Genomic DNA, 25,022 nt, shown 5'->3' with positions numbered 1-25,022 from the left:
TTCTCTGATGGTTCAGGGCTCTGTTTCTCTCATGGTTCAGGGCTCTGATGGTTCAGGGCTCTGATTCTCTGATGGTTCAGGGCTCTGTTTCTCTGATGGTTCAGGGCTCTGATTCTCTGATGGTTCAGGGCTCTGATTCTCTGATGGTTCAGGGCTCTGTTTCTCTCATGGTTCAGGGCTCTGATGGTTCAGGGCTCTGATTCTCTGATGGTTCAGGGCTCTGATGGTTCAGGGCTCTGTTTCTCTGATGGTTCAGGGCTCTGTTTCTCTGATGGTTCAGGGCTCTGTTTCTCTGATGGTTCAGGGCTCTGTTTCTCTGATGGTTCAGGGCTCTGTTTCTCTGATGGTTCAGGGCTCTGATTCTCTGATGATTCAGGGCTCTGATGGTTTAGGGCTCTGTTTCTCTGATGGTTTAGGGCTCTGTTTCTCTGATGGTTCAGGGCTCTGTTTCTCTCATGGTTCAGGGCTCTGTTTCTCTGATGGTTCAGGGCTCTGATGGTTCAGGGCTCTGATTCTCTGATGGTTTAGGGCTCTGATGGTTCAGGGCTCTGATTCTCTCATGGTTCAGGGCTCTGTTTCTCTGATGGTTCAGGGCTCTGTTTCTCTGATGGTTCAAGGTTCTGATTCTCTGATGGTTCAGGGCTCTGATGGTTTAAGGCTCTGTTTCTCTCATGGTTCAGGGCTCTGTTTCTCTCATGGTTCAGGGCTCTGTTTCTCTGATGGTTCAGGGCTCTGATGGTTCAGGGCTCCGATTCTCTGATGGTTCAGGGCTCTGTTTCTCTCATGGTTTAGGGCTCTGTTTCTCTCATGGTTCAGGGTTCTGTTTCTCTCATGGTTCAGTGCTCTGTTTCTCTGATGGTTCAGGGCTCTGTTTCTCTGATGGTTCAGGGCTCTGATGGTTCAGGGCTCTGATTCTCTGATGGTTCAGGGTTCTGATGGTTCAGGGCTCTGATTCTCTCATGGTTCAGGGCTCTGTTTCTCTGATGGTTCAGGGCTCTGTTTCTCTGATGGTTCAAGGTTCTGATTCTCTGATGGTTCAGGGCTCTGATGGTTTAAGGCTCTGTTTCTCTCATGGTTCAGGGCTCTGTTTCTCTCATGGTTCAGGGCTCTGTTTCTCTGATGGTTCAGGGCTCTGATGGTTCAGGGCTCCGATTCTCTGATGGTTCAGGGCTCTGATTCTCTGATGGTTCAGGGCTCTGATTCTCTCATGGTTCAGGGTTCTGTTTCTCTCATGGTTCAGGGCTCTGTTTCTCTCATGGTTCAGGGCTCTGTTTCTCTCATGGTTCAGGGCTCTGATTCTCTCATGGTTCAGGGCTCTGATTCTCTGATGGTTCAGGGCTCTGATGGTTCAGGGCTCTGTTTCTCTGATGGTTCAGGGCTCTGATTCTCTCATGGTTCAGGGCTCTGATGGTTCAGGGCTCTGATTCTCTGATGGTTCAGGGCTCTGTTTCTCTCATGGTTCAGGGCTCTGATTCTCTGATGGTTCAGGGCTCTGTTTCTCTGATGGTTCAGGGCTCTGTTTCTCTGATGGTTCAGGGCTCTGATTCTCTCATGGTTCAGGGCTCTGATTCTCTGATGGTTCAGGGCTCTGATGGTTCAGGGCTCTGTTTCTCTGATGGTTCAGGGCTCTGTTTCTCTGATGGTTCAGGGCTCTGATGGTTCAGGGCTCTGATTCTCTGATGGTTTAGGGCTCTGTTTCTCTGATGGTTCAGGGCTCTGATGGTTTAGGGCTCTGATTCTCTCATGGTTCAGGGCTCTGATTCTCTCATGGTTCAGGGCTCTGATTCTCTCATGGTTCAGGGTCCCAGCTCCAATAACCCAGAACCCAGCTCCAATAACCCAGGACCCAGCTCCAATAACCCAGAACCCAGCTCCAATAACCCAGTACCCAGCTCCAATAACCCAGTACCCAGCTTCAATAACCAAGCACCAATAACCCAGAACCCAGCTCCAATAACCAAGCACCAATAACCCAGCACCCAGCACCAATAACCCAGACCCAGCACCAATAACCAAGCACTAATAACCACAACCCAGCACCCAGCACCAATAACCCAGTACCCAGCTCCAATAACCCAGCACCAATAACCCAGAACCCAACTCCAATAACCCAGTACCCAACTCCAATAACCAAGCACCAATAACCCAGTACCCAACTCAAATAACCCAGCACCCAACACCCAGCTCCAATAACCCACAACCCAGCACCAATAACCCAGTACCCAGCTCCAATAACCCAGCACCAATAACCCAGAACCCAACTCCAATAACCCAGTACCCAACTCCAATAACCAAGCACCAATAACCCAGTACCCAACTCAAATAACCAAGCACCAATAACCCAGGACCCAGCTCCAATAACCCAGCACCATTAACCCAGCACCTATAACCCAGTAACCAGCTCCAACAACCCAGTACCCAGCTTCAATAACCCAGAACCCAGCTCCAATAACCCAGTACCCAGCTCCAATAACCCAGTACCCAGCACACAGCACCAATAACCCAGTACCCAGCTCCAATAACCCAGCACCAATAACCCAGCACCAATAACCAGTACCCAGCTCCAATAACCCAGCACCATTAACCTAGCACCAATAACCCAGCACCAATAACCCAGCACTAATAACCCAGCACCACCACCCCATCACCCAGCACCTCCAACCGAGCATTAATAACCCAACACTAATAACCCAACACCAACAACCCATCAGTAGAGTCAACCAAACAACCCAGCAGTAGAGTCAACCAAACAACCCAGCAGTAGAGTGTCAACCAAACAACCCAGCAGTAGAGTGTCAACCAAACAACCCAGCAGTAGGGTCAACCAAACAACCCAGTTGGGTCAACCAAACAACCCAGCTGTAGAGTCAACCAAACAACCCAGCAGTAGAATCAACCAAACAACCCAGCAGTAGAGTCAACCAAACAACCCAGTTGGGTCAACCAAACAACCCAGCAGTAGAGTCAACCAAACAACCCAGCAGTAGAATCAACCAAACAACCCAGCAGTAGGGTCAACCAAACAACCCAGCAGTAGGGTCAACCAAACAACCCAGCAGTAGAGTCAACCAAACAACCCAGCAGTAGGGTCAACCATACAACCCAGTTGGGTCAACCAAACAACCCAGTGTGTGTGTGTGTGTGTGTGTGCCTATGTGTGTGTGAGATAACAGTACATTTCTCAGATGACAAACGCACACCTGTACCTGTATCCCTAACAGACACAATGTGACTGTACCTGTATCCCACAATGCTGTTCCTCGTCTGTGACTGTACCTGTATCCCTGCCAGACACAAGGCCCCTCTCTGTCTACTCACTACTCTAACCTCTCTGTCTCCTCACTACTCTAACCTCTCTGTCTCCTCACTACTCTAACACCTCTGTCTCCTCACTACTCTAACCTCTCTGTCTCCTCACTACTCTAACCTCTCTGTCTCCTCACTACTCTAACCTCTCTGTCTCCTCACTACTCTAACCTCTCTGTCTCCTCACTACTCTAACCTCTCTGTCTCCTCACTACCTAAGAAGGCAGCAGTATGTTTATCTTAGAACCATTCCAGACATGTGTCCCAAAATGGCATCCTATTCCCTATGTAGTGCACTACTTTAGACCAGGGCTGGCACCCTATTCCCTATGTAGTGCACTACTTTAGACCAGGGCCTTATGGGCTCTAGTGCACTATAGGGAATAGGGTGCCAAGTGGGGTGCTGCACCAGGCCAGGCCAGATTATCTCCTTCCGTATGGACTACCTGCGGTGAGATACACCAGGGAGTAGCCAATCCAGGGTTAGCTCTCTGAGACGGCGAAGACCGGAAAGTCTGCCGAGCAGATGGTCACTAAAAATACACACACACACATGCAAATTCACTTGGCGTGTTCCCCAAACATTGAGTGTGTGGTGAGAGGCCAATGATACTCACACGCCAAGAGAGACTAGTGATGGAACAGAGAGATACCAAGAGAGACTAGTGATGGAACAGAGAGATACCTAGAGAGACTAGTGATGGCCAGAGAGATACATAGACAGACTAGTGATGGAACAGAGAGATACCTAGAGAGACTAGTGATGGAAAAGAGATATACCTAGAGAGACTAGTGATGGAAAAGAGATATACCTAGACAGACTAGTGATGGAACAGAGAGATACCTAGACAGACTAGTGATGGAACAGAGAGATACCTAGAGAGACTAGTGATGGAACAGAGAGATACCTAGAGAGACTAGTGATGGCCAGAGAGATACCTAGACAGACTAGTGATGGAACAGAGAGATACCTAGAGAGACTAGTGATGGCCAGAGAGATACCTAGAGAGACTAGTGATGGAACAGAGAGATACCTAGGGAGACTAGTGATGGCACAGAGAGACACCTAGAGAGACTAGTGATGGAACAGAGAGATACCTAGAGAGACTAGTGATGGCACAGAGAGATATCTAGACAGACTAGTGATGGAACAGAGAGATGCCTAGAGAGACTAGTGATGGAACAGAGAGATACCTAGAGAGACTAGTGATGGAACAGAGAGATACCTAGAGAGACTAGTGATGGCACAGAGAGATACCTAGACAGAATAGTGATGGAACAGAGAGATACCTAGGGAGACTAGTGATGGCACAGAGAGATACCTAGAGAGACTAGTGATGGAAAAGAGATATACCTAGAGAGACTAGTGATGGAAAAGAGATATACCTAGAGAGACTAGTGATGGAAAAGAGAGATACCGAGACAGACTAGTGATGGCCAGAGAGATACCTAGAGAGACTAGTGATGGAACAGAGAGATACCTAGAGAGACTAGTGATGGCCAGAGAGATACCTAGACAGACTAGTGATGGAACAGAGAGATACCTAGAGAGACTAGTGATGGCCAGAGAGATACCTAGAGAGACTAGTGATGGAACAGAGAGATACCTAGGGAGACTAGTGATGGCACAGAGAGACACCTAGAGAGACTAGTGATGGAACAGAGAGATACCTAGAGAGACTAGTGATGGCACAGAGAGATATCTAGACAGACTAGTGATGGAACAGAGAGATGCCTAGAGAGACTAGTGATGGAACAGAGAGATGCCTAGAGAGACTAGTGATGGAACAGAGAGATACCTAGAGAGACTAGTGATGGCACAGAGAGATACCTAGACAGAATAGTGATGGAACAGAGAGATACCTAGGGAGACTAGTGATGGCACAGAGAGATACCTAGAGAGACTAGTGATGGAACAGAGAGATACCTAGATAGACTAGTGATGGAACAGAGAGATACATAGAGAGACTAGTGATGGCACAGAGAGATATCTAGACAGACTAGTGATGGAACAGAGAGATACCTAGAGAGACTAGTGATGGAACAGAGAGATACCTAGACAGACTAGTGATGGAACAGAGAGATACCTAGAGAGACAAGTCATGGAACAGAGAGATACCTAGAGAGACTAGTGATGGAACAGAGAGATACCTAGAGAGACTAGTGATGGCACAGAGAGATACCTAGAGAGACAAGTCATGGAACAGAGAGATACCTAGAGAGACAAGTCATGGAACAGAGAGATACCTAGAGAGACTAGTGATGGAACAGAGAGATACCTAGAGAGACTAGTGATGGAAAAGAGATATACCTAGACAGACTAGTGATGGCCAGAGAGATACCTAGACAGACTAGTGATGGAACAGAGAGATACCTAGAGAGACTAGTGATGGAACAGAGTGCATATCATTGTCATACCTCCAAACAAATACTAGAGAGACAGGGAGAAGAACGAGGGAGGAGAGCGAGGGAGGAGAACGAGGGGGAGGAGAACGAGGGAGGAAAACGAGGGGGAGGAGAACGAGAGGGAGCAGGAAGTGATCTGGTATTGGGTGGAATGAAAGACCAGAAAGGGGAGTCTGCTCTGATTAACTCTCAGGATGTTACAGGGCTCTAATGTTTGTATTAATGTAATGTGTTGCCAAGCACTGTTATACAGGACCTGTTGCCAGTCACTAACCAGAAAGCAGTCACACCACTGTGTAGGGTGCCTCTATGTGTGAGCATATAACAAGGTCTACCAAGAGGTCTGAGTCTTTATGGCACAGGGGGCACTTGGCTTGTAACTGCAGGGTTGCTGGTTCCAGCCCAAATCCCAACCAAGAGCCCAGCTGACCCCTCAGTCACAAATCCCTGTTTGATTTATGGGATATATGGGGTTGTTGAGGAAATGGATAACACATATATATATATATATTGAATCAAGATCTCAAAACATCAGTCAGAAAGTTAAAGCTAATTGCAAATGGGTCTTCCAAATGGACAATGACCCCAAGCATACTTCCAAAGTTGTGTCAAAGTGGCCTAAGGACAACAAAGTCAAGGTATTGGAGTGTCCATCACAAAGCTTTGACCTCAATTCTATAGAACACGTATGGGCAGAACTGAAAAAGCATGTGAGAGCAAGGAGGCCTCCAAACCTGACTCAGTTCCACCAGCTCTGTCAGGAGGCCTCCAAACCTGACTCAGTTCCACCAGCTCTGTCAGGAGGAATGGACCAACATTTGTTGACAAGACATTTGTGGAGTGGTTGAAAAACGAGTTTTAATGACTCCAACCTAAGTGCATGTAAACTTCAACTGTATATATGTTATCCTTCTCAACAGCACCATATATAGATTTGTACCATGGTGTCAAGCAAAGAGGCACTGCGTTTGAAGGTAGGCCTCTTTGCTTGACACAACCAGGGACGGCAGGGTAGCCTAGTGGTTAGAGTGTAGAGGCGGCAGGGTAGCCTAGTGGTTAGAGTGGAGAGGTGGCAGGGTCACCTAGTGATTAGAGCGTTGGGCTAGTAACCAAAAGGTTGCTAGTTCGAATCCCCGAGCTGACAAGGTACAAATCTGTCGTTCTGTCCCTGAACAAGCAGTTAACCCACTGTTCCTAGGCCGTCATTGAAAATAAGAATTTGTTCTTAACTGACTTGCCTAGTAAAATAAAAAAATAAATAAAAAGGTACACTTGTGGAGTTGTTGAAAAACAAGTTAATGACTCCAACCTAAGTATATGTAAACTTCCAACTTCAAAAGTACATACAGTGGGGCAAAAAAAAGTATTTAGTCAGCCACCAATTGTGCAAGTTCTCCCACTTAAAAAGATGAGAGAGGCCTGTAATTTTCATCATAGGGACACTTCAACTATGACAGACAAAATGAGAAGAAAAAAAATCCAGAAAATCACATTGTAGGATTTTTCATGAATTTATTTGCAAATTAACTGTATATATAGAGATGTTGGATAACGCAATCTCTTGGTGATCAATACATTGTTATTAAACTCTCTCTCTCTCTCTCTGTCTCTCTCTCTCTGTCTCTCTCTCTCTCTGTCTCTCTCTCTCTAGCTGGTCCTAAGGGTCAGGATGAGCAGAAGAGGTTGACAGTTCACTACACAGCCTCCTCCTCACACTACCAGGAGAATGTGTTCATCGAGGGCAGTCGCCCTCAGTACCTAGAGGACCTGCACACTGAGGCACGGGAGGGGTTAAAGATACTGCAACAAGAAGGTAGTGACACTGCACACTGCACACTACACACTGCACACTACATACTACACACTGCACACCACACACTGCACACTACACACTGCACACTACACACTGCACACTACACACTGCACACTACACACTGCACACTACACACTGCACACTACACACACTGCACACTACACACACTGCACACTACACACTGCACACTACACACACTACACACTGCACACTACACACACTGCACACTACACACTGCACACTGCACACTACACACTGCACACTACACACACTGCACACTACACACTACACACTGCACACTACACACACTGCACACTACAGACTGCACACTGCAGACTGCACACTACAGACTGCACACTACACACACTGCACACTACACACTGCACACTACACACACTACACACTGCACACTGCACACTACACACTGCACACTGCACACTACACACTGCACACTACACACTGCACACTGCACACACACACACACTGCACACTACACACTGCACACTACACACTGCACACTGCACACTGCACACTACACACACTGCACACTACACACTGCAGACTGCACACTACACACTGCAGACTGCACACTACACACACTGCACACTACACACTGCACACTACACACACTGCACACTACACACACTGCACACTGCACACTACACACTGCACACTACACACTGCACACTACACACTGCACACTACACACTGCACACTACACACTGCACACTACACACACTGCACACTACACACACTGCACACTACACACTGCAAACTGCACACTGCACACTGCACACTGCACACTACACACTACACACACTGCACACTGCACACTACACACACTGCACACTACAGACTGCACACTGCAGACTGCACACTACAGACTGCACACTACACACACTACACACTACACACTGCACACTGCACACTACACAATGCACACTACACAATGCACACTGCACACTACGCAATGCACACTACACTGCACACTACACACTGAGGCACGGGAGGGGTTACAGATACTACAACAGCAGGGGCAGCATTACACACTACACACTACACACTGCACACTACAGACTGCACACTGCAGACTGCACACTACAGACTGCACACTACACACACTGCACACTACACACTGCACACTACACACACTACACACTGCACACTGCACACTACACAATGCACACTACACAATGCACACTGCACACTACGCAATGCACACTACACTGCACACTACACACTGAGGCACGGGAGGGGTTACAGATACTACAACAGCAGGGCAGCATTACACACTACACACTGAACACTGCACACTACACACTGAGGCATGGGAGGGGTTACAGATACTACAACAGCAGGGGCAGCATTACACACTACACACTGAACACTGCACACTACACACTGAGGCATGGGAGGGGTTACAGATACTACAACAGCAGGGGCAGCATTACACACTACACACTACACACTGCACACTGCACACTACACACTGAGGCACGGGAGGGGTTACAGACACTACAACAGCAGGGCAGCATTACACACTACACACTGCACACTACACACTACACACTGCACACTACACACTGAGGCATGGGAGGGGTTACAGATACTACAACAGCAGGGGCAGCATTGCACACTGCACACTACACACTGAACACTGCACACTACACACTGAGGCATGGGAGGGGTTACAGATACTACAACAGCAGGGGCAGCATTACACACTACACACTACACACTGCACACTGCACACTACACACTACACACTGAGGCACGGGAGGGGTTACAGACACTACAACAGCAGGGCAGCATTACACACTACACACTACACACTACACACTGCACACTACACACTACACACTGAGGCACGGGAGGGGTTACAGATACTACAACAGCAGGGGCAGCATTACACACTACACACTGCACACTGCACACTACACACTACACACTGAGGCACGGGAGGGGTTACAGACACTACAACAGCAGGGCAGCATTACACACTACACACTACACACTACACACTCTAAACAGTAACAATATAAGATACAGTTAATTCTGAAAGTATTAATGCCCCTTCACTTTTGCCACATTTTGTTACGTTACAGCCTTGTTCTAAAATTGATTAAATAAAAATGTGTCCTTATCAATGTACACACAATACCCCCATAATGACATCACAATACCCCCATAATGACATCACAATTACCCCCATAATGACATCACAATACCCCATAATGACATCACAATACCCCCATAATGACATCACAATTACCCCCATAATGACATCACAATACCCCCATAATGACATCACAATTACCCCCATAATGGCATCACAATACCCCCATAATGACATCACAATTACCCCCATAATGGTATCAAAATACCCCCATAATGAAACCACAATTCCCCATAATGAGAAACTGTAAACAAATATGATTAAATATTAAAGATAAAAAAACTCATATCATATTTACATAAGTATTCAGACCCTTTACTTTGTACTTTGTTGAAGCACCTTCGGCAGCGGTTAAAGCCTTAATTCTTCTTGGGTATGACTGTACAAGCTTGGCACACTTGTTTTGGGGGAGTTTCTCCCATTCTTCTCTGCAGATCCTCTCCAGCTCTGTCAGGTTGGATGGGGAGCGTCGCTGCACAGCTATTTTCAGGTCTCTCCAGAGATGTTAGATCGGGTTCAAGTCCGGGCTCTGGCTGGGCCACTCAAGGACATTCAGAGACTTGTCCCAAAGCCACTCCTGCATTGTCTTGGCTGTGTGCTTAGGGTCGTTGTCCTATAGGAAGGTGAACCTTTGCCCCAGTCTGAGGTCCAGAGCGCTCTGGAGCAGGTTTTCACCAAGGATCTCTCTTTACTTTGCTCCGTTCATCTTTCCCTTGATCCTGACTAGTCTCCCAGTCCCTGCCACTGAAAAACATCTCCACAGCGTGATGCTGCCACCACCATGCTTCATTGCAGGTATGGTGCCATGTTTCCTTCAGACATGATGCTTGGCATTCAGGCCAAAGAGTTCAATCTTTGTTTCATTAGACCAGAGAATCTTGTTTCTCATGGTCTGAGAGACTTTAGGTCCCTTTTGGCAAACTCCAAGCGGGCTGTCATGTGCCTTTTACTGAGGAGTGACTTCAATCTACGGACAGTTCTTTCGACCTCATGGCTTGGTTTTTGCTCTGACACGCGCTGTCAACTGTGGGACCTTATATAGACAGGAGTGTGCCTTTACAAATCATGTCCAATCAATTGAATTTACCTCAGGTGGACTCCAATCAAGTTGTAGAAACATCTCAAGGATGATCAATGGAAACAGGATGCACCTGAGCTCAAGTCTCATAGGTTCTGAATACTTCTGTAAATAAAGGTATTAAATGTAAATGTGGTATTTCTGGGTTTGTTGCTTGTCATTATGGGTGTGTCACGCCTGCTCCCGCGTCCCCGTCTCCTTCATTACTTCACCTGTCACCATCATTACATCATCACTGGTCATCCCCAAAGCCAACACCTCCTTTGGCCACCTTTCCTTCCAGGTCTCTCTGCTGCCAGTGACTGGAACAAATTGCAAAAATCACTGAAGCTGGAGACTTTTATTTCCCTCACTAACTTTAAACGTCAGCTATTTGAGCAGCTAACCGATCGCTGCAGCTGTACATAGCCCATCTGTAAATAGCCCACCCAATCTACCTCATCCCCATATTGTTATTATTTACTTTTCTGCTCTTTTGAACACCAGTATCACTCCTTACACATCATCATCTGCTCATCTATCACTCCAGTGTTAATCTGCTAAATTATAATTACTTTGCTATTATGGCCTCTTTATTGCCTTACCTCCTAACGCCATCTGCACACACTGTACATAGATTTTTCTATTTTCTATTGTGTTATTGACTGTACGTTTGTTTATTCCATGTGTAACTCTGTGTTGTTGTTTGTGTCGAACTGCTTTGCTTTATCTTGGGCCAGGTCACAGTTGTAAATGAGAACTGGTTCTCAACTGGCCTACCTGGTTAAATAAAGGTGAAATGAAAAATAAATCAATTAAAAATAAAACACACAGCTATTTTGGACTCACCTGGACTCTCATTACCTTGTTGATCCCCCCCTCCCCCCTATTCATCTGTGTGCTCCTCAGTTTGTTCCCTGTGTCAGAATTATTGTCGTTACGTCGTTTTGTTCCCCCTGTTCAGATGATGTTCTTGTTTTGGTTTGATGTCCGTTTTCCCAGGTAAATGTTCACTCCCCTGTATTTGCTTCTCATCTCTAGCGTTGCTCCTTACACTGGGGTATCGTGTGTACGATAATCCATTTTTAATCCATTTTTACAATTAAGCTGCAACAAAATGTGGAAAAAAAGCGAAGGGGTCTGAATATTTTCCTGAATGTATGTTCTCACTACTCCCTACTAGAGGGTGAGTACGACACACTCAGTATACAACATGAAGAGTTGTACTCAGACCATATCACTGGGGTTCAACCCCAGATGGTTAAATGTCGTTGTTGGAGCCGTGTATGGATTCATCTGTGATTGAATACCCCCTTTTTTTTGTGTGTTTCTCCATCAGAATATAATAATGGAGTGGGCTTTCAGGATGATCAGAGTGGCCTCGTAAGTAGTGGTTCATTTGAAGCAATCTTACGTGGCTCATCAAGGACTAAGAGAGCGGAGCAGACAACAGCTTCTGCGAGAGTACACAGAGACGGAATAGCTTGTTTCCTTAACACCCACTCCTGTGATCTCTCTCTCCAGCCAGAACAGGATGTCAGCTCCAACCACTGGGATGGATTTCAGGAGTCCGGAAGCACCGCCGGGAATTCTGTTACCGCGGCGACCTCCGCTGTATCGTCAGCCATGTCCACGAGACCCGTGATCACGCGCCAAGGTAAAGGAGAAGACCGTTTTTTTTGTGTCTGTGTGTGTGTGTGTGTGTGTGTGTGTGTGTGTGTGTGTGTGTGTGTGTGTGTGTGTGTGTGTGTGTGTGTGTGTGTGTGTGTGTCGCTTCACCTGCAAGACACATTCTGTGAGAGAACCTGGGCAGGGCGATGCCAAAGGCCTCCAGGTTTTTCAACAGACACAAGCTTTTCCAAAAGTTTCCATGAATCCAGCAGTGGGGCCTGGGTAAAATCACCGTGGAAGACAGAACAAAAAGATTAATTACAACCAACGCCTTGTGATAATTGCGTTGTTTGCTCTATAACCTGTTAGTTCATATGCCTTGTGACCGTGAAATATAGGCCGAAGGTCGAAACAATAAGACACAATAAATTCAACACCTTTGTTTCAACACAAAACCGGAGAGCAACCTCTGTCCACAAAGCATAGTGCAGGCAACAAACTGTCTCTACTGGGCATCTACTGTCGCTCGACTGGGTCTCTTCTGTCTCTACTGGGAATCTACTCTCTCTACTGGGTCAATACTCTGTCTCTACTGGGTCAATACTCTGTCTCTACTGGGTCAATACTCTGTCTCTACTGGGTCTCTTCTGTCTCTACTGGGTCAATACTCTGTCTCTACTGGGTCAATACTCTGTCTCTACTGGGTCAATACTCTGTCTCTACTGGGTCAATACTCTGTCTCTACTGGGTCTCTTCTGTCTCTACTGGGTCTCTTCTGTCTCTACTGGGTCAATACTCTGTCTCTACTGGGTCTCTACTTGGTCTCTACTGGGTCTCTTCTGTCTCTACTGGGTCTCTTCTGTCTCTACTGGGTCTCTTCTGTCTCTACTGGGTCTCTTCTGTCTCTACTGGGTCAATACTCTGTCTCTACTGGGTCTCTTCTGTCTCTACTGGGTCTCTTCTGTCTCTACTGGGTCAATACTCTGTCTCTACTGGGTCTCTACTACGGTCTCTTCTATCTCTACTGGGTCTCTTCTGTCTCTACTGGGTCTCTTCTGTCTCTACTGGGTCTCTACTGGGTCTCTACTGGGTCTCTTCTGTCTCTACTGGGTCTCTTCTGTCTACTGGGTCTCTTCTGTCTACTGGGTCTCTACTGTCTACTGGGTCTCTACTGTCTACTGGGTCTCTACTGTCTACTGGGTCTTTTCTACTGGGTCTCTCTGTCTACTGGGGGTCTGGGTCAATATTCTGTCTCTCTTTTCTGTCTCTACTGTCTACTGGGTCTTTTCTGTCTCTACTGTCTACTGGGTCTCTACTGTCTACTGGGTCTTTTCTGTCTACTGGGTCTTTTCTGTCTCTACTGTCTACTGGGTCTCTACTGTCTACTGGGTCTTTTCTGTCTCTACTGTCTACTGGGTCTCTACTGTCTACTGGGTCTTTTCTGTCTCTACTGTCTACTGGGTCAATACTCTGTCTCTACTGGGTCAATACTCTGTCTCTACTGGGTCAATACTCTGTCTCTACTGGGTCAATACTCTGTCTCTTCTGTCTCTACTGGGTCAATATTCTGTCTCTACTGGGTCTCTACTTGGTCTCTACTTGGTCTCTACTGGGTCTCTTCTGTCTCTACTGGGTCTCTACTTGGTCTCTACTGGGTCTCTTCTGTCTCTACTGGGTCTCTTCTGTCTCTACTGGGTCTCTTCTGTCTCTACTAGGTCTCTGTACTGTCTACTGGGTCTCTACTGTCTACTGGGTCTTTTCTGTCTCTACTGTCTACTGGGGTCTCTACTGTCTACTGGGTCTCTCTGTCTACTGGGTCTCTACTGTCTACTGGGTCTCTTCTGTCTACTGGGTCTTTACTGTCTCTACTGTCTACTGGGTCTTTTCTGTCTCTACTGTCTACTGGGTCTCTACTGTCTACTGGGTCTCTACTGTCTACTGGGTCTCTACTGTCTACTGGGTCTTTTCTGTCTCTACTGTCTACTGGGTCTCTACTGTCTACTGGGTCTTTTCTGTCTCTACTGTCTACTGGGTCTACTGGGTTCTGTCTCTCTGTCTACTGGGTCAATTTTCTGTCTCTACTGTCTACTGGGTCTCTACTGTCTACTGGGTCTCTTCTGTCTCTACTGTCTCTACTGGGTCTCTACTGTCTACTGGGTCTGTCTCTACTGGGTCTGTCTCTACTGGGTCTGGGTCTTTTCTGTCTCTATACTCTGTCTCTACTGGGTCTCTACTGTCTCTGGGTATCTACTGTCTCTTCTGTCTCTACTGGGTCAATACTGTTCTGTCTCTACTGGGTCTCTACTGTCTACTGGTCTTTTCTATCTCTACTGTCTACTGGGTCTCTACTGTCTACTGGGTCTCTGGGTCTGTCTCTACTGGGTCTCTACTTGGGTCTCTACTGTCTACTGGGTCTCTTCTCTTCTGTCTCTCTACTGGGTCTCTTCTGTCTCTACTGGGTCTCTCTACTGGGTCTCTCTGTCTACTGGGGTCTCTACTGTCTACTGGGTCTCTACTGTCTACTGGGGTCTCTACTGTCTACTGGGTCTGTCTACTGGTCTCTACTGTCTACTGGGTCTTTTCTGTCTCTACTGTCTACTGGGTCTTTTCTGTCTCTACTGTCTACTGTCTCTACTGTCTACTGGGTCTTTTCTGTCTTCTGTCTACTGGGTCTCTACTGTCTACTGGGTCTTTTCTGTCTCTACTGTCTACTGGGTCTCTACTGTCTACTGGGTCTTTTCTGTCTCTACTGTCTACTGGGTCAATTCTGTCTCTACTGGGTCTACTGTCTACTGGGTCTTCTTCTGTCTCTCTGTCTACTGGGTCTCTACTGTCTACTGGGTCTTTTCTGGGTCTCTACTGTCTACTGGGTCTTTTCTGTCTCTACTGTCTACTGGGTCTCTACTGTCTACTGGGTCTTTTCTGTCTCTACTGTCTACTGGGTATTTTCTGGGTCTCTACTGTCTACTGGGTCTCTACTGTCTACTGGGTCTTTTCTGTCTCTACTGTCTACTGGGTCTCTACTGTCTACTGGGTGTTTTCTGTCTCTGTCTACTGTCTCTACTGTCTACTGGGTCTTTTCTGTCTCTACTGTCTACTGGGTCTCTACTGTCTACTGGGTCTCTTCTGTCTCTACTGGGTCTACTGGGTTCTGTCTCTACTGGGTCTTTTCTGTCTCTCTGTCTACTGGTCTCTTCTGTCTACTGGGTCTCTTCTGTCTACTGGGTCTCTACTGTCTACTGGGTCTCTCTACTGTCTACTGGGTCTCTACTGTCTACTGGTCTTTTCTATCTCTACTGTCTACTGGGTCTCTACTGTCTACTGGGTTTTCTTCTACTGTCTACTGGGTCTCTACTGTCTACTGGGTCTTTTCTGTCTCTACTGTCTACTGGGTCTCTACTGTCTACTGGGTCTCTCTGTCTCTACTGGGTCTCTTCTGTCTCTACTGGGTCTCTACTGTCTACTGGGTCTTTTCTGTCTTCTGTCTACTGGGTCTCTCTGTCTACTGGGTCTTTTCTTCTGTCTACTGGGTCTCTACTGTCTACTGGGTCTCTACGGTCTCTGTCTCTACTGTCTACTGGGTCTACTGGGTCTCTACTGTCTACTGGGTCTTACTGTCTACTGGGTCAATTTCTGGGTCTCTACTGTCTACTGGGGGTCTTTTCTGTCTCTACTGTCTACTGGGTCTCTACTGTCTACTGGGTCTTCTGTCTCTACTGTCTACTGGGTCTCTACTGTCTACTGGGTCAATTTCTCTGTCTCTCTGTCTACTGGGTCAATACTCTGTCTCTACTGGGTCAATACTCTGTCTCTACTGGGTCTTACTCTGTCTACTGGGTCTCTGTCTCTTCTGTCTCTACTGTCTACTGGGTCAATATTCTGTCTCTACTGGGTCTCTACTTGGTCTCTACTGGGTCTACTGGGTCTCTTCTGTCTCTACTCTCTACTGGGTCTCTTCTGTCTCTACTGGGTCTCTTCTGTCTCTACTGGGTCTCTTCTGTCTCTACTGGGTCTCTACTGTCTACTGGGTCTCTACTGTCTACTGGGTCTCTACTGTCTACTGGGTCTTTTCTGTCTCTACTGTCTACTGGGTCTCTACTGTCTACTGGGTCTCTTCTCTACTGGGTCTACTGGGTCTCTACTGTCTACTGGGTATTACTGTCTACTGGGTCTTTACTGTCTCTACTGTCTACTGGGTCTTTTCTGTCTCTACTGTCTACTGGGTCTCTACTGTCTACTGGGTCTCTACTGTCTACTGGGTCTTTTCTATCTCTACTGTCTACTGGGTCTCTACTGTCTACTGGGTCTTTTCTATCTCTACTGTCTACTGGGTCTCTACTGTCTACTGGTGTCTCTACTGTCTACTGGGTCTCTACTGTCTACTGGGTCTTTTCTGTCTCTACTGTCTACTGGGTCTCTACTGTCTACTGGGTCTTTTCTATCTCTTCTGTCTACTGGGTCTCTTCTGTTCTGGTCTCTTCTGTCTATCTCTCTGTCTACTGGGTCTTTTCTGTCTCTACTGTCTACTGGGTCTCTACTGTCTACTGGGTCTTTTCTATCTCTACTGTCTACTGGGTCTCTACTGTCTACTGGGTCTCTTTTCTGGGTCTCTACTGTCTACTGGGTCTCTACTGTCTACTGGGTCTTTTCTATCTCTACTGTCTACTGGGTCTTTTCTGTCTCTACTGTCTACTGGGTCTTATCTCTACTGTCTACTGGGTCTCTACTGTCTACTGGGTCTTTTCTATCTCTACTGTCTACTGGGTCTCTACTGTCTACTGGGTCTTTTTCTATCTACTGTCTACTGGGTCTCTACTGTCTACTGGGTGTTTTCTATCTCTACTGTCTACTGGGTCTTTTCTATCTCTACTGTCTACTGGGTCTCTACTGTCTACTGGGTCTTTTCTATCTCTACTGTCTACTGGGTCTCTACTGTCTACTGGTCTTTTCTGGGTCTCTACTGTCTACTGGGTCTCTATCTCTACTGTCTACTGGGTCTCTACTGTCTACTGGGTCTCTACTGTCTACTGGGGTCTCTACTGTCTACTGGGTCTCTACTGTCTACTGGGTCTCTACTGTCTACTGGGTCTTTTCTGTCTCTACTGTCTACTGGGTCTCTACTGTCTACTGGGTTCTACTGTTAACCTGTAGACAAAACCAGTCTACTGGATCTCGTTACACACAAAGAATAGTCTGTCTCTACACACACACACTGTCACTGTGGTTAGATTCTGTTTAGACCTGTAGACAAAACCAGAGGATCTCGTTACACACAAAGAATAGTCAAAACACACACACACACACACACACACACACACAGAGAGAGAGCTGTAGTTTGTTACTGTCTTGGAATGTCTCTACCATCCAAATAGTGCTCTGCCTCTTCCTGGTATGGCCCAGCTTGGGGGCAAGGCTCTGAATCCCATAATACTCACTGATTCCCTCTCACTGAATCTCATGGTAATTTACAACCAGACCCTCTGAGTTCCTGAAGCCTAAACCATTCCAACTAGGGATGGTAAAAATACCATATAACCATGTTACCGACAGTTACGAACAAAGAACGCCGTGAGAATAAAAAAATAACAGTCATAACTGTTGACTGAAGACGGAACGGTCAGCCGTTTGTGCGGTTGAGTCCGTTTCTGCGGTAACACAGCCTCTTAAATTAACAGGACGAAACTTCGCTCCTAAACAAATGCCTGACCGTCCCGTCAGCAGAAGCACAACCAAATGTGATCTACGGCAGCCCAGGGTTAGGAGAGGGAAAGATATGTCTTCTTTGTTGTGGTTTTGCTAGTAGTCGTTTGGTTGGCCAATTACCATCCATCCAAAATCCCATGACCGTCACAGCCCTAAATCCAACACATTTCTGTCCTTCTCTTTGAAAATCTTCTCCAAACACTATTCCAATCGTTCACTATTGAATCCGACTGTGATTCTCAATATTGTATATAATATATTAACTCTTCATCTCTCCTTTCATCCCTTCGAATCAAATCAAACTTTTAAAGTGCATTTAAACCCGCATCACATCTTTACTCATAAATCCACTTGTCTTATCCTTCGTCCTTCTCTAAACCCTCTTCTCTCAGGCTCCACGTTCAAGCCCCTGAACCCAGTGAAAAGACTAGAGAAAGGGAAGAACAGGAGCAGGAGGACAACTATCATGGGCATACCCCAGCAGGTCCAGAGAGAGCTGGGTACGTATGTATGTAGCGGATGGATTGCACTGAGCTTCACTTTACCAAGTCACCGCGAACCAACAACGTTCCAGGGTTTTGTGGGTTAGTGGTTTCACTGAATAAAATGGGATCTATACTGAATGAATAGCCTTATAGCCGCCTTGTCATTTAAAAGAAGTAAAGTCAATGGTACGATCTTTTGTCATATTGAAATGAGGCGATGTGATGTTTTCCTCCATTCTCCTTCTAGACCTGCACACTGGGTCTGCGTACCAAGTTCCTTCCAAGCTCCCGAACGGCTCTGGAGGACAAGGTAGTGGCAGCCAACCAGACGTGGTCGTCATCCCCACCATCGACGGAGAAACCCCTCTAGCCAACCACGATGGAGCAAAGGTACATGTCTCAGAACTGGCGGTGAGGCTTGTTTTTACCTTTACAACCCCAGCTTTTATTTTCTGCTTTACGTTACAGTGTCCTACTTTTAATTACAGACTGCTACTTTCAATGACAAAACATAACTTCTGTTTTATTTCCAATAAGGATTCTTTGAAACTAAGGTAGTTATTGTTTATGTTAAACAAGAATCCGCTAAAATCACTATAATTACAACTAATCTCACCTGAATAGGCATCCAGAGAGGAGCAGCTGTTGAGACACCACCTCCAGTCTGTTTACAGGGACGACCAGGGCTTCAGCTACCACAGGGGACTGGACTCTCATCTCTCCTCCACCCAGAGGCCCAAATCTCTGGCCGTGCCGGGCTACATAGTATGACACCTCTCTCTTGCTCGGTTGGATTCCCCAGCTTCCTCCAGGAGCCACTTGTGAGTGAATGGTGTTTGTCACCATGTTTCTTTCTGCTGGGGTCATCGATATGGAAATGTTTGCCCCCATTACTGGATAAACAATTGCTTTGTTATCTGAAACACTGAAATAAGATCCATATACTTAAAGCTATACAGTTCTCTACATAGTATGACAGCTCCACAGTTCTCTACATAGTATGACAGCTCCACAGTTTCTCTGACATAATATGACAGCTCCACAGTTCTCTACATAGTATGACAGCTCCACAGTTCTCTACATAGTATGACAGCTCCACAGTTCTCTACATAGTATGACAGCTCCACAGCTCCTACATAGTATGACAGCTCCACAGTTCACTACATAGTATGACAGCTCCACAGTTCTCTACATAGTATGACAGCTCCACAGTTCTCTACATAATGACAGCTCCACAGTTCTCTACATAATATGACAGCTCCACAGTTCTCTCCACATACATAGTATGACAGCTCCACAGTTTCTACTGACAGCTCCACAGTTCTCTACATAATGACAGCTCCACAGTTCTCTACATAGTATGACAGCTCCACAGTTCTCTACATAGTATGACAGCTCCACAGTTCTCTACATGACAGCTCCACAGTTCTCTACATGACAGCTCCACAGTTCTCTACATAGTATGACAGCTCCACAGTTCTCTACATAGTATGACAGCTCCACAGTTCTCTACATAGTATGACAGCTCCACAGTTCTCCATAGTATGACAGCTCCACAGTTCTCTACATGACAGCTCCACAGTTCTCTACATATGACAGCTCCACAGTTCTCTACATAGTATGACAGCTCCACAGTTCTCTACATAGTATGACAGCTCCACAGTTCTCTACATAATGACAGCTCCACAGTTCTCTACATATGACAGCTCCATAGCATGACAGCTCCACAGTTCTCTACATAGTATGACAGCTCCACAGTTCTCTACATAGTATGACAGCTCCACAGTTCTCTACATAGTATGACAGCTCCACAGTTCTCTACATAGTATGACAGCTCCACAGTTCTCTACATAATATGACAGCTCCACAGTTCACTACATAGTATGACAGCTCCACAGTTCCACAGTTCTCTACATAGTATGACAGCTCCACAGCTCCACAGTTCTACTACAGCTCCACAGTATGACAGCTCCACAGTTCTCTGACATCCACAGTTCTCTACATAATGACAGCTCCACAGTTCTCTGACAGCTCCACAGTTCTCTACATAATGACAGCTCCACAGTTCTCTACATAATATGACAGCTCCACAGTTCTCTACATAGTATGACAGCTCCACAGTTCTCTACATAGTATGACAGCTCCACAGTTCTCTACATAGTATGACAGCTCCACAGTTCTCTACATAGTATGACAGCTCCACAGTTCTCTACATAGTATGACAGCTCCACAGTTCTCTACATAATGACAGCTCCACAGTTCATAGTATCTAGTTCTCATAGTATGACAGCTCCACAGTTCTCTACATAATATGACAGCTCCACAGTTCTCTACATAGTATGACAGCTCCACAGTTCTCTACATATGACAGCTCCACAGTTTCATAGTATGACAGCTCCACAGTTCTCTACATATATGACAGCTCCACAGCCTCATGTTGACAGCTCCACAGTTCCTACATAATGACAGCTCCACAGTACATTGACAGCTCCACAGTTCTCTACATAGTATGACAGCTCCACAGGTGACAGCTCCACAGTTCTCTACATGACAGCTCCTCCTCTACATGGCTCCCACCTACCTGTTCTCTACATAGTATGACATCCACAGTTCTCCATAGTATGACAGCTCCACAGTTCTCTACATAGTATGACAGCTCCACAGTTCTCTACGGACAGCTCCAGTTCTCTACATAGTATGACAGCTCCACAGTTCTCTACATAGTATGACAGCTCCACAGATTGACAGCTCCACAGTTCTCTACAGAACCAGCCATCCACACCAATGGAAACAATGGGTTCTCTAAAGTATGACAGCTCCACGGTCCACACTACGTATGACAGCTCCACAGAGTATGACAGCTCCACAGTTCATCTGTCCACAGTCGTCTACATAGTATGACAGCAAGTTCCCCGCTCCACGTCCTCGAGTTCTCTACATAGGTCGCTCCACAGGTGGCCATGGTTGCTATGACAGCTCCACAGTTCTCTACATAGTATGACAGCTCCACGAAGCATAATGACCTTTCCCATGGTGACAGTAGTTCCCGTGACATAATGACAGCTCCACAGTTCTCTACATAATGACAGCTCCACGACCACACGCTCAGTGACATAGTATGACAGCTCCACAGGGATCATAGTATGACGGCTGGAGCCTACTGACAGCTCCACAGTTCTTCATAGTATGACAGCTCCACAGATGATCAAGTCCATCTCCTCCATAATATGACGACAGTTCTCTACATAATGACAGCTCCACAGTTCTCTACATAGTATGACAGCTCCACAGCTCCCCCATAATATGACAGCTAACAGTTCCACAGACAGCTCCACAGAGCCTTGTTGGGCAGGAGAGACTGCTGCAGCAGCCTGGTGCTGGGGACCAGGACATGGTGACTGGTGAGCCTACGGCGACCACACAGTGAAAGCTCAGCTAGCTGGGTCACCTACATAACCCACAGCACCAGTAGCAGGTTACTGGTACTGCAACTGCTCACTGCTCAGGGGGCCTGAGTCGGATCTATCTGGGCCTGTCAGTGCTGGGAGATGAGCGATGTTGGAGGAGACTCTCACAGATTCTCTCGCAGTCTGTCGGTCATGAAGACCAAGCTGCCCCGGCTCCCCAGGAGAACCAACTCCCTGCACCAGGAGGAGATGATAAAGAGGCGACTGGTGGAGATTAAAGACCTCAGTGACTCTGTGGGTGGTGAGACTGCGGAGGACACAAGCTTGGTTACTATCGAGATCTCTAAAGAGCTCTACAAAGAAATCACAAAGCGCTCTATCCCTGTATCCAACTCATCTGCGTTTAACTCTTTAAATGGTACAAGATCCTCCGCAGCCTCTAATCCTCTGAGTCCCACACAGCACCCCCCTGATGGTAGGCCAGGGTCCAGCAGCTCTTCCCCACAGAAAGCTCCCTCAGAGGGAGATACATTTGAAAAGACCATGTCCCCCTCCAGTGGGTACTCAACGCAGAGTGGAACGCCGACACTCTCCCTCAAGGGGATCTGCCCTTTCGCCTCGCCAGGTAAACACCAGAAGATGCCGATCAAACCGGAACGTTCTGGTTCAAGAGCTTCCTCCTCGGCAGCCTCTGTCTCGTCTTCCCTCAACTCCCTGTCTTCAGTCACATCAGAACACATCAATCAAGAGGCTTCAAAAAGCATCTCTAGCACACCCCAGCAGGCCTCCCCACCTCCGCCTCTAAGGACAACAGAAAAGCCACCAACGGTGACCACGGTGACCCCGACCCGTTGCTCTGCATCCATGGCGATCAGAGAGCTGCTTAACATTCCGCCACCCCCCAACATCAAAGCCCCTTCCCCGCCACCCCCGGAAACCTGGGCCCACAACAGACACACCTTCGAACTGCTGTGCGGTCCTTGCCCCAACGTCAACAGGCTAGCACAGCTCCAGAGGCAACAGGAACTAAAAGATGAAGCTGACATCATTAAGCAAAAGCAGGAACCTCAAACTGAAGCTAGCAAAGAGTCTCAAGGCTCAGATGAAAAGCAGGCTACCGTAGAGGAAGTCCCTTTGATAAAATCAGAAAGCAAATACATTGTTTCGAAAGAAGAAACTGAGCCTACGCTAGAGCAGGTGTCTGAGGTATCCGATTGTGTTAGTCAGGGAGTCGAGAGCACGGAAAGTCAAACGAAAGAAAAAGGAAGTCCGGAGATGATCGCAGAAGCAAGTGTAGAGGTCCAGAAGCAGAACCAAAGCCAGGAGCAGAGTAGTAGTAGTATTGTACAGGTCAAGGATCAAGAAGAGAGTCTAGAGACACAAGTTAGTTTAGCGACGATTCCAAAGAGGGAACCCCCTCCTGTCATGAAGAAAAGTGCTCGTAGAAAAGAACCTGCAGTTCAAGTAACAACAGACATTCAACAAAAGTTGCCATTTGGTGAGGTCACAGTAGAGGAGAAGGTAGAATCTCCCAGCGAGAGTGAGAAGTGTTCCCTACAGGCGGAGGTAGAGGTGGTAGCTAAGGAAGTTGAGGTTGAGGTAGTTGAAGGAAGTTGAGGGAGTTGCTAAGGAAGTTGAAGTAGTAACTAAGGAGGTCGAAGGTCAGAGTGCTACTGAAAACACTACAGAGGAAAGTCCCACTAAACCAGAGTCATTTACACAGACCATTGCCATGGAGCCTCCCAAAGTGGACAGGGTCTCTCCTCCAGCCTCCCCTCCCCCTGCCCACCACCCTCCTCCACCCCCTTCTAAGACACCTCCCTCCTTAGTGTCCACTCCCCCACTTGAGGTAGAGGAGGAGTGTGAGGAAAAGATTCCCATAGTAGAGCCCTGCTGGCCCCTCCACCCCCACCAGAGGAGCCGGCAGATTCAGTCTTTGATGAGCCAGATGAGATGGACTTTCCACCTCCTCCCCCTCCCTTCATGACGGAGAGCTTGCCAGATGTAGTGGCGAGCTGTAACACAGTCACTGATGTCCAGGAGGAGTCCATTGTGGCTCTGGATGTGGAGGAGGTTACGGAAACTGTGAATGGAGCAACTGTGGCTGGGGCTGTGAATGGGGAAACTGCAGATCTGTCACCCATTCTGGCTCAAATGGAGATGAAGGAGGATAGACCTGAAGAGGTGATTCTGAATTCTAATGCTGTTCCAACTCATGAAACCAGCTCTGAGGTATCTGAATCAGCTGAGCTCCAAGCAATTCCCACAATTGAGTCAACTGTTGTTTCTCCAGTTCAGCCCAATAAGAAAGAGGCAGAGGTCAAGCCATCTGCCCAGCAGTCAATAACAATGCAGGAAACCATAACTCAACCAACAGAAACTTCTCCTCAGTCACATGAAGTCCTGGCTCTATCAGAGGGTGTCCCTCCCTCACTCCAGGAGGCTCCTCCCCCACCACCAATGAAAACAGCCTTGTTGCCCCCTCAAGTATCTCTCCTCCATCTCTTATCAGTGTCCCCCTCCCTTCGCCTGTACAATTTGAAGATCCGATGCACTCTGAGCCTGCTGTGAGTGCCCCCATTCCACCCCCCGTCAATGTCCCACCTCTTCTCCCCCTCCCATTTGAGAACCAACCACCTGCCAGGAGACAGCTCAGCTTGGTGAACAGAGAGACCAGGAGCACAGAGCATCTGTCTGGGCACAACAGTGCCTCCATTCCCAAAGAAGACGCCAACATTCCACTGGTCACACCCTCTCTGCTTCAAATGGTACGTCTCCAGATCGGTCAACGTCAGTGAAGACCAGATGAAAACGCCTTCCGACAACAACAATAATTACAACAAGGGGAATCCACCTGCACACGATCAGAGTCCAATCCCTACCCAAACTCCTGGATCCCAGAACACAACACCCCAAAAACCAATCCGGAAATCCCCATGTATAAAATCCCCACCTCTGTCATTGAAGTCATCATCGCCGTCGATAATGGCCCCCTCCATGCGCTTGCAGGAAGCCATCCGCATGAAGACAGCGGCCATGTCTTCCAGAGATGGTCTTC

At 47.2% G+C, this 25,022-nt stretch overlaps 2 protein-coding genes across 2 annotated transcripts in view; both read left to right on the top strand.

The window, feature by feature from the left end:
• LOC135551627 (NHS-like protein 3) overlaps positions 1 to 19,328 on the top strand; it is a 75,693-nt gene extending 56,365 nt beyond the window's left edge. The window contains exons 3-8 of the mRNA XM_064982815.1: positions 7,364 to 7,525; positions 12,098 to 12,141; positions 12,283 to 12,415; positions 18,465 to 18,572; positions 18,805 to 18,947; positions 19,182 to 19,328. Coding sequence (XP_064838887.1) covers positions 7,364 to 7,525; positions 12,098 to 12,141; positions 12,283 to 12,415; positions 18,465 to 18,572; positions 18,805 to 18,947; positions 19,182 to 19,328 — 737 coding nt within the window. The remainder of the gene's footprint in view (positions 1 to 7,363; positions 7,526 to 12,097; positions 12,142 to 12,282; positions 12,416 to 18,464; positions 18,573 to 18,804; positions 18,948 to 19,181) is intronic.
• Positions 19,329 to 22,105: 2,777 nt separating this feature from the next.
• LOC135551626 (NHS-like protein 3) overlaps positions 22,106 to 25,022 on the top strand; it is a 4,229-nt gene continuing 1,312 nt past the window's right edge. The window contains 4 exon segments of the mRNA XM_064982814.1: positions 22,106 to 23,576; positions 23,880 to 24,099; positions 24,366 to 24,741; positions 24,743 to 25,022. The exon segment at positions 24,743 to 25,022 is cut by the window's right edge and continues 507 nt beyond it. Of these exon segments, the coding sequence (XP_064838886.1) occupies positions 22,106 to 23,576; positions 23,880 to 24,099; positions 24,366 to 24,741; positions 24,743 to 25,022 (2,347 nt within the window).

Source organism: Oncorhynchus masou, chromosome 13 (assembly GCF_036934945.1).
Source record: "Oncorhynchus masou masou isolate Uvic2021 chromosome 13, UVic_Omas_1.1, whole genome shotgun sequence".
NCBI lineage: Eukaryota > Metazoa > Chordata > Actinopteri > Salmoniformes > Salmonidae > Oncorhynchus > Oncorhynchus masou.
This window is presented reverse-complemented; position numbering and strand designations above follow the sequence as displayed.